This window comes from Gadus chalcogrammus, chromosome 14, assembly GCF_026213295.1.
Source record: "Gadus chalcogrammus isolate NIFS_2021 chromosome 14, NIFS_Gcha_1.0, whole genome shotgun sequence".
In the NCBI taxonomy this organism is placed as follows: domain Eukaryota; kingdom Metazoa; phylum Chordata; class Actinopteri; order Gadiformes; family Gadidae; genus Gadus; species Gadus chalcogrammus.
The window spans coordinates 19,432,316-19,442,859 of NC_079425.1; the positions used below are offsets into that span (position 1 = coordinate 19,432,316).

Genomic DNA, 10,544 nt, shown 5'->3' on the forward strand with positions numbered 1-10,544 from the left:
CTAACTCACCATTTCTTCCCCCATCTAGGATAGTTTTCTTGCTATTTTGTGTTGATATTGTTTTGGATCAGACTCTTTGGGTGTTTTCATGCTTTGGTCAAACTGTTTCATGGGTGATTTTAATTTAACCTGCATGTCTTCAGATATCACCACACGCACATAAACACACGCGCACACGTGTCCTCATCATGCATGCCCCTCACCTCTGCCAGGGTTTATTCTCCCAGAGCCACCCAGACAGTCTGAAGATCCGCAGAAAGTATTTCTGTGATGACGTGATCAATCAACAAATAAAATCCTCCAAAAACAATGTTGCCCAGCAACAAATCAAAATGAATTGCCCCTCAGCTGCAACTAATGATTTGGATTTCCACATAGATGTCAAAAGCAAGTCAACGGTCACCGATCGATCGACCACCGATCGATCACTGTCAGTTGGCTTCCTGTGTTCCTGTGTTCACTCAACATACAGATGGTGAAAACTATCCCTGCATGTAAACACGCATAACTGCAAACGCCTCACTACTATGGCCTCTAAACGATCCGAGCTATGTGTCCACACGATGCAATACTTTTGCGTGAAAACCTTTTCATTCTAAGAACTAGAATAGTCACTCGTGTCAGTCGTTGCCCTGACGATGGAGCGATGCGCGGTGAAGTCCACGGTTGGACTTTAACAACCTTCAACACGCATCACAACAAATGACTGCAGAAGAGGTGGTGAGGAGAGAGATCGATCATGTGGAAGAGAGTTGGAGTGGAAAACAGGAGGAGTTGGTGAAGATGAGAAGTGGCACAACAGAAGAGCCTGATGGGAGCGGGGGGGGGGGGGGGGGGAGACAGTAGGTTTTGGTCCGGCTAACGATTAGAGTCCTTTTTAGCATTAGCGGCCGCGGCGGGGATTAGCGGGCTAATGAGCCTCATTTAGTGGATGAGACTCGACACACGATGAAAGGGAACGTCGGGCAGAAACGCTGCGTTTTTGCCACTCGGACGCCCGCGGGGATTAGCGAGCGACAACGCCCTAATCCTCTTACTAAGAGACCGGCCACTTTGTATCTTTCTCTTCTGTCCACTCTCACTCTCTGCGCTGTCATTCGCCCTACTCTCCCCCATATCGCCCGTTTCCTCTGTCCTCTTCTCTCTCTCTGCTGTACTGTTGTACATTTCTTCTACCTGCTCATCTTCACACTACTCTCCTCTGCCTATTTAATTTTCCCTCCTCACTTTATTTTTGTCTCTACCACTCCTGCATTCTCTCGCTCACCTCCTCTGCACCCATTTCTTCAAAACCCTTTTTCTGTCCCTCCTCTTCTCCCCTCTGCTCCTCCAAACTCGCTCTCCCTTTTTCCCATTTCTTGCGCCGTAACTCATTTCCCCCTCACCCCTCTGCTCCATGCCTCTCCTCCACTCGTTATCTCTCGCTCCCTCTTCATCTCTTGCTCGCTCTTCGTCTTCCCTCTACTGTGCTCGCTCTCTCTCTCTGCTCCCTTGCCTCCATCTGTACCGAGTCTGATTGGTGCGCTTGGTGAATCTGGAGATCAGACAAACTGGGCTCTTTTGTTGAGTCATAACTTGGATCTGTGACAGCGTCAGAGTATCCTTAATTATTTGTCGTCTTTGATCTCGACTTTTGACACGGAGTTTGGCGGAAGCTGTCCATTCTCCAATCTTGCGTTCAGGATCAATGCTCTTCGTTCAAACTCAAAGTCCTCACACACTCGGAGACGAAAATGGAACCTGCTCCTAAAATACACTGACGTTGGATTGCTTATATTATTAAAGAAAATGCTTATTAAATAACCCAAGCCAGGAGGAAAGAACCCTTTTCTGATTGGCTGAGACTGTGATTGATGGTTCTGTACGGTTCAGCTCAATCAGTCTCTCGGGCAATTAATCTGTCACGCCTTCCTGGCTCTTATCACCATTTTACCACAAGTAAATTACTTTAATGCTGAAGAGATTTTTTTTTAAATATTACCGTTTATTGCTAAATATTGTTATTTATTCTAGAGTTGATTTCACTTCATCAAGAAACGCCTGTGAGACATAAAATCCAAAGTTGCAGAGTGTTTGGTTGGGTTGACTCATCCTTCTGCTTTAGGAAGCCTAATTCACTGTCTAAACACTTCTTAACTGCCTGCCTGGCTAAATTACTCGATACACAATAAGCACATCAAGGTGTATTCTTGCTTGGTGTATATTCACATGCTCTGGTGTTTACCTGCATCCTATTGGCCAGTTGAGATTTGAGAAGAAAGCAGCAGTGCTGCACTAATTTGAGACTTGCATGGGAGACGAATAAGGGATGGTTATTTATTTTTTTTTACTCAATTTTCCACATTCAAACCAGATTACCAAGCCCCTCAAGGTAAGATGGCCACGAATATAACCAAACCCGGTTTTATGTCTGTGTCAGTCTCAGGTAATGAGTATGAATGCTGTGTTAATTCCTACTGCGTTTAAGGGGAACAGGTCCTAGGGTTTGAAGCCTCTATGATTCCCGACTGTGTCCTTCTGCTAGTGTTCTCATAGTCAGCTCACACGATATCATTGTCTTTCCTCAGGTGACCCCAAGAGCTGGCAGAACAAGTCTCTCCCAGGGGACCCCAACTACCTGGTGGGGGCCAACTGTGTCTCTGTGCTCATCGACCACTTCTGAGTCACTTGTCAACCCCCCCCCCCCCCCCCCGGGATTCAAACCTGCAGCCTGGGACCCCTGAACAAACACACACACATGCACACAAATATGACCACACACACACACTAATACAAACACATGGATATAAACACACACACACACACACACACGCACACATATATGCACACACAAACGTATATAAATACAAATAAGCATATATAAACGCACAGAGATGCACTTATAGCCGCACATGTATTCACACTACAAAGACACACAAGGACATAAACACATGTGCAAACACATGCCCATACACACACGGACATACACAAACACACACACACACACAAGATAACGCGTATAAAAACAGACATGTACACAAACATACACGCCAGCCTGTCGCATATCAGAACATGGATGATCTCGGCTCCAGTGGCAGAAGGCAGGGGCCCGCTGACTACAGGGGCCCCTTTAAACCCCACCCTTGAAGTCATGACGTTTAAAAAGAAAAAGAAGCAGAAGAAGAAGAAAGTAAATAAACACTTAAAAACTGTACATTTTAACTGTGGATGGAATGCATGCCCGCCCTTTTTGTCGCTACGGAGGAACGGAACACTTTGCTATGCCGACGTCTAATAACCTGTTTGCGCCCCGAAAGGACATACTTACTCCACACTACCGTGTATCTACTACACCATATATATGCCTACAGTATATATAGAACATTTTTATATTGTTTTGGATTAACAGACGTTATAACTCTTGACTAGTTAGACCAGAGCTGTGCGCGGCTGTTGAAACTCTTGTCTCGTAGCGACAGAGCCGACTAAATACTCACCACCCCTGTTCCACCACTCCGAGTGCCAGCGTCTTGAGGAAGGTCTGAGAGAGAGAGAGAGAGAGAGAGAGAGAGGGGCAAGACGGTGAACCAGCGTGATGGTTTTTGGTTGGTCGGTGAGAAGGAGGAGGAAGAGGATTTTGGGTAATATTTTCAGGTCTCTGGTGTAGAAGGTTGTTTGTTTTTGCTGAAGGTTTGGTGAAAAAAAAAAAAAGAAGGCTCCCGTTTCCGGTGGCCATCTATGGTGTGGTGTCGTACTGCTGTGACGGGATGCATGTGCTTTACTCAGGTCCACAACCTGCTCGCTCGCTCTCTCTCGCTCTCTCTCTCTCTCGTTCTGGCTCTCTCTTTTGTTCTCTCTCGTTCTCTCTCTCTCTCGCTCTCGCTCTCTCTCTCTCTCTCTCTCTCACATCACCCCCCTCTCTTCTACACATTATTAAGCAGTGATGCCTTATCTGATTAGTGAACTTTAAGAAAGAAAAAAAAATACAAAACAAACAGCTAAGTTCTTGTGGTGAAATGAAGTTTGTTTATTATTATTTTTTTTTTGCCATTTTGTGAAGCCACTGTGAGTGAAACTGGCTTTAGCACTAAAGTACGGTTAAAAACTGGTTGAAACGGTATGCTCTCAATCTGCTATGCATATTACTTCAGACGAAACATAACCACACAAGTGGCTGTACAGAATGCTAGCAAATTGCCTTGGTTCTTTGTAAATGAACTTTTTTGTATTTAGTTTTTGTAAAAAAAAAAAGAAAAAATTAGGGAGCATGTTTTCAGTTTGAAGTGGGAATAGTGAGACGGTGAAGCTGGGCATCTTTGTTCCTAGGGTATCAACCAGAGCGATCAACACTTTGTACCAGCATATTCACACAAAATGACCCTCACGAGATGGCTTAAACTCCCTGGTTTAAACAACAGCACAGTGCTCTGATTCAGGACATTTAAAAACGTTATTTTTAACTAGGCTGTGGATCTCTCAAATGTCCCCCCCCCCCCTCCCACATTTATTGATTTGTGATACTGGATGCTGTTTTGTGTGCCCTTATGTGTATTTTTGTACTAATAGGCAAAATATGAAGTTGGGCACAGCAGTACTGTTTCATTGTTTAGATATAACACTGCTTTAACTGAATAGTAGCTCTCACGTGTGGCTGACTTTTTTGTTCTCCTTTGCGACACAATTTTAATTATACCACTGTATTAATAAATAAAAAATGTTTTAAAGTAACAAACGTTTTTCCCCGTTGAGCAATCTTTTGTGAGTTATCTGTGGTTGTTTTACCTATTATGCTTATGCTTCCTATTTTACAATTAATGACCAAAGTGATGGGACGGCAGTGCGCAATTACGCTTTGATATTATCCAGCAGTTCCTCGTGTCGCCGCAAGATGGTGCACATTCGCTGTCCATTCTTCAAAGTTTAAGAAATTAGGGAACTCATTTTGAAAATACAGTTCGGTGGAGTCAAAAGCTAACCAAAGATAGACTAAATATGTTCTACAATCGAGGGTTGGTATCTTTCGAGAGAAAAATTTACCAGCATGGAGAATAATCTTTTGCAGCGTTACCCTCTTGACTCGCATTAGGAATCTAATTGCCCCCTCTCTAGGGTGTTAATTCAACACTCCTGTGCCATGCCTATTTCCGTCAGTGTCTCACAAGTCAAGTGGCGTGTGGCTACACATACACCAAATAAATGGGATTGAGTTAGCGAATCGTATCTGGTGGATAGATCATTCAGGCGTTGTAATTGTCTTAAACAGAGCGACGGGCAATCTGGGAGCTTGACGTTTTTGGTCTTTATCTTAAAAACTCTTGTATCAATTTAGCTGCGGTTATGCAGTCGCATCAAGTCCTATCAATGTGCGCCATTGATTTACCTGCGCGCTCGGGGCCATCACTACAAAGAGAGGCCGGAGGCAGCGGTGCGCTCTGCGGTTAAATCCCAGATTGCTGATTTGCTGGGAATGAACCATATCCTAAAAAGCTGCAACCTAATCGATCGCTTGATGCCACGAATGTGCTTCGAATGGGACGAATGAGTACAAAACGGTATTACACCGTTATTTCCCCTCGTTTACCTTTGCCCTGTTTTTTTTTCTCCAGAGTGGACACACACACACACACACACACACACACACACACACACACACACACACACACACACACACACACACACACACACACACACACACACACACACACACACACACACACACACACACACACACACACACACACACACACACACACACCACCATCATCATCATCATCACCTCCCATCGTAGTAACAGCCCAGCAGCAGCAGCAGCACCGCCAATACGCAATGTGACAACGCGTGTAGATCAGCAGCGTGTACCCCCCCTCCCCGAGGAAAGCTAGTGGGTTCAGCGTCGCCTATGCAAACCTTTCGCCACCACGCTACGACACTCTCACCATGTTTCCACCTCCAAAAGATGGATACTCGGATGTACGCGATGCCGGATCCCGTTTATTGAGGCCATTCGGACGTCTTTTGTGATTTGCGTTCAAGCGTGGGATACACACGGATGAAAACCCCCGCATCAGCAAGACTAACAATGGTGCAAGGTTGTGTGGTGGGCTGAGCCATGGTCTTCCACCGCCACTTTGAGGAATGGGCTTTTTCTTGGGGAGATCGTATCCAGAGTATGGGGAATATTTTTTTTTTTGTTATCCCTTCGACTTGATTTGTGGAGATTTCTGTGGGGTTTTGCCGTAGTTTGGGTTTAGCGCCAAGAAGAGCGCGTCTCTCACTCACCTTTTACCACCACAGTGATTCGACGGCTCCGTCTTTCAGGGATTTTCGGGACATCCAGGTAGGCTACCCTGAAACCCCTTTCAGCGAGACGTTGGTTCGATTTTGGACAGCCCTGGGACACCCTATATCGTGTCCCTGTGATCTCTAAACATCCCCCAGGTAGATTGACCTCGCGTTCTTTGTATTTAGTCACATCTCAACGTTTCCACTGCCACTGGAGGTACAGCGGTGAGAAGTTGGGGTGCCATGCCGCTGAACGCGTTACCCCGCGGGGGGAACCACAACACCGGCTCCCTTAGCCCAGCCTCGCTGTCCCGGAGCCTTTCCCGGCTCAGGGAGTTGAGGACCCGCACGCGGATCATGCTGGCGCTGGGGGTCGCTCAGATGGTCCTGGGGAGCCTCATCCTGGCCGTCAGCTTCGCAGCATTGGCTCTCACCACATCACCCCGGGTCCGACACTCGTGCCCCTTCTGGGCGGGATTCTCGGTGAGTTTTATTGGAATATTGTTTGTCCTTTGTATTTTCTTCATTAATTGGCGTTTATCTCAACCGGGGAAGCCGAAATCATATCTACTTACTTGCACGCACGCACGCGCGCACGCGCGCGCGCACACACACACACACACACACACACACACACACACACACACACACACACACACACACACACACACACACACACACACACACACACACACACACACACACAGGCTGATCTGTGTGATGAAGACATCTGTCCTCTCTGTGGAGTTTGATGCTATTTTGACGGCGCGAGGGCCGAGACCGTGTGTTTTGTACATTTCAATTTCCTTGGTGGCAGCTGTAAATATTCATGAGTGCATTTCCTTCCGTTCAGTGTGAGAGCCGGGTTTGGTCCATTAATTATAAAAACTAAGGGGGGGAGGTCTGTGGCACAATGCCTTTGTACACATGTGCGGGTGCGCAGCTGTGATGTATGGTTTAGTATTTCCAGGGGAATTGTAAATCACCAGAAGGGGTTAAAGTTCACAGGTTAAAGGTCATTCTTAATCAATGATGCTAATTTCTTATCAGCACTGTGGGCCGAAGTGCACAGCAGTCAATGGGCCTATTTGTGTTTCAGACAGCCGCCACATAAGTCAGGATCCTTTAGTTTAGGGCCCTGGGGGTTTGAATACTGGGCCGGAAGGTACCAGGTTAGATCCCCCCAAGTCTGCTACCCTACCTGTAGAAACGATTGAGATATACGCAATGCCCCTTTCCCTTAAAAAGCCTTAAATTCCATTGTTAACTCTAAGTCTCTTTGGATAGAAGCATCTGCTTAATGAGCAAACACCTTGCCTTTCTAGTTTTTGTTCATTTTGCGTTATAACGCAAGCCGTTTGGTTGTCGTTGCTTTACATCATGGAGGCTATCACATGACCACTGACACGACACGCTCGACCCTCAGCGACACTTTAAATGGAGCTCAGTTGTGTGTGTTATCTTTAAACAACACACGCTCCTAAGTATCATGAATGTTCCCAGGCTGTGTGGCGCGATAAGCCCCAGCAAGTCATCCATGTCGTGGTTCTGGCTTTGTGACGTCCTCCGTCTGATCCAGGTCGGCCCAGGACTCTCTGGATGGAAAGAGGGATTTGGTTACCGTGGTAACCTTTGCTTCAGACCCCCCCCCCCACCCCCCATCTATGTGATTTTTGGTGGGGCTGGAGTTCTCCATACGGGACCTTGTGGTTCCAGGGTTCAAAGCAGCGAGGAAGACCTTGTTTTCAAACTGACCACATAAATGATCCCCTGAAGGAAGAAGCCTTGAGTTATGATCTAATGTCTGCTGCAGTGGAGTTATGTACTTTCTGAGAAAATAGAAAAAGGTTATCTGGGATTTAGAGGCCAGTAGAAAAGGTGTCTGTGTGTGTGTGTGTGTTAGTATCTGGAGCACAGCCTGGTTTTTACAGGAGGCAGATATAGTGGTGCATGGTGTCCTCCAGTTGAAAACTTGATTCTACGTAGATGGTTACAGGTAGGGACACCTGTAAACAGCCATGGATGCACAGTTAAGCGAATGATTAAAGGTCTCCTTCTCTTGCTCTCTCTCTTGCTCTCTCTCTTGCTCGCTCTCGCTCACTCTTGCTCTCTCTCTCTCTCTCTCTTTCACTCTTCCTCTCTCGCTCACTCTCCCTCTCCCTCTCTCTTTCTTGCTCGCTCTTGCTCTCTCTTGCTCTCTCTCTCTCTCTCTCTCTGTCTCTCTCTCCTGCTCTCTCTCACTCTCTCTCTCTCTCTCTTACTCTATCTCCCTCCCTCCTTCCCTCCCTCTCCTTCTCAGAAGATGCAGATGTGATAGATTGTGTCTTGGATACGATTTGTGATCGCGAGAGTTTTCAATAGAGCAATTGACAACTACTTGGAAACTGGAGTCGAGTTTGAAGTGGGTTTTGCTGATGGTGGAAATGAAACGCTCTAGCTGTTAAAGGTTTATAGCCGCTGTAGCCGTGCGCTACGGTGCACACACACTTTGAGCAAGCACAAAATAAACTTGATGGGCAGGCTTTCAGGTTGCCACAGTAATGGATGTGCGACTCCTGGCAAAAGTTCAAAAGCTCAAGAGTTGACCAATGTTTTACTGGCAGTATGCTATTATTCCCTTCATAGGGATTAGAGATAACTTTTGCTAAACCTTTTTTACCTTGACTAAAATGTAGTGATACCCAAGTCAATATGCAAGTATGTTTTTTTTTGTGCTGATGTTACCTGAGACTTATTTCTTTATACTGAGGCACGCCTGTGCTACACACACACGTCCGTACGTTCATGCTCGTGTGTGTTTTTGTGTAGGAGTTGATTGGTTGAGGTCCCACTTTGATGGTAGCTTTGCGTAGGCTCAGAGTGACCACAAAAAGGCTCCATCTTCCTCTCTTCTTCCTTACGCATAAAATCACCCCCACACACACATCACACACACGCACGCACACACAGTCTTCATGGCAACACATCAAAGGCAGTCAAACACAAGCTGTCACGTTGCCTTTCTCTCTATCGGCTTTTTCAAATCTGTCACGCGTTCGTCTCCCCAGTGATACAAAAGATACAGCTTTGAATAAAACATGTTTATGTCTTCAAAATAAACGCCAGCGTGAAATTTGGGCAAGCAAGCTACAGTCTGTTTCCTTTCTCTCCTGACTTCTCATCCCTAAATCCCTTCACTGTCCGAGTGATGACTCTATCGCTTGTTCTTTCCCTTTTTTTGTTTATCTCCTTTTCACTCCTCTCTGAAGGGAAGATGTTCTGGAGAAGTTCTTACTGAGAAGAGGAGATGTTGTAGTTGATAGAAGATCTTATCGTGGATAGAATAATGTTATGGAAGAGAGTATTTTATGGTTGATTGAAGATGTTATGGTGGATAGAATAATTATTATTGTTGAGGAGATGATGTTATGGTGGAGATGTTCTGGAGGAGATGTTATGGTGGATAGAATAATTATTATTGTTGAGGAGATGATGTTATGGTGGAGATGTTCTGGAGGAGATGTTATGGTGGATAGAATAATTATTATTGTTGAGGAGATGATGTTATGGTGGAGATGTTCTGGAGGAGATGTTATGGTTGATAGAATAATTATTATTGTTGAGGAGATGATGTTATGGTGGAGATGTTCTGGAGGAGATGTTATGGTGGATAGAATAATTATTATTGTTGAGGAGATGATGTTATGGTGGAGATGTTCTGGAGGAGATGTTATGGTTGATAGAGTAATTATTATTGTTGAGGAGATGATGTTATGGTGGAGATGTTCTGGAGGAGATGTTATGGTTGATAGAGTAATTATTATTGTTGAGGAGAAGATGTTATAGTGGAGATTTTATGGAGGAGATGTTACCATTAATGGAATAATTATAATGGTTGCGGAGATGAAGTTACAGAGAAGATGTTATGGGGGAGAGGGGATGTTATGGTATTTTAAGTTGGCGCTCGTCTAAGCTCTCTAGTTTCCACGACATGATAGTCAACGCTAAACATGGATGTTGTATCGTGGCTTCGTAGGTCCCACTAATGGAAGGGACTGGCCTCTGTCTCAGCCTCACACTCGATACTCAACTGGGATTGGCTGCTATCCCTATCGTCGTGACGAGGCGTAACCATTGCTTCTGGAGAGGAGGATCCTATTAAAGGTGCTGTGGGTATAGCGATATAATTTTGTTTTATTCTAGAAATGCCAGTCATCTACCCTGTATTAGAAAGTTAAATGCACTGTGAGAACAATCTTTCCCACAGAAAAAAGTTGATTGGAAGACAATGCCTCAGAGGCAAG

The 10,544-nt window shown here is 45.4% G+C and overlaps 2 protein-coding genes across 2 annotated transcripts in view; both read left to right on the plus strand.

The window, feature by feature from the left end:
- tjp1a (tight junction protein 1a) overlaps positions 1 to 4,964 on the plus strand; it is a 53,632-nt gene extending 48,668 nt beyond the window's left edge. The window contains exon 30 of the mRNA XM_056607065.1: positions 2,568 to 4,964. Within this exon, the coding sequence (XP_056463040.1) occupies positions 2,568 to 2,662 (95 nt within the window). The 3' untranslated portion in view covers positions 2,663 to 4,964. The remainder of the gene's footprint in view (positions 1 to 2,567) is intronic.
- A 900-nt stretch (positions 4,965 to 5,864) lies between these two features.
- fam189a1 (family with sequence similarity 189 member A1) overlaps positions 5,865 to 10,544 on the plus strand; it is a 59,583-nt gene continuing 54,903 nt past the window's right edge. Inside the window, exons 1-2 of the mRNA XM_056607064.1 lie at positions 5,865 to 6,316; positions 6,448 to 6,744. Of these exons, the coding sequence (XP_056463039.1) occupies positions 6,505 to 6,744 (240 nt within the window). The 5' untranslated portion in view covers positions 5,865 to 6,316; positions 6,448 to 6,504. The remainder of the gene's footprint in view (positions 6,317 to 6,447; positions 6,745 to 10,544) is intronic.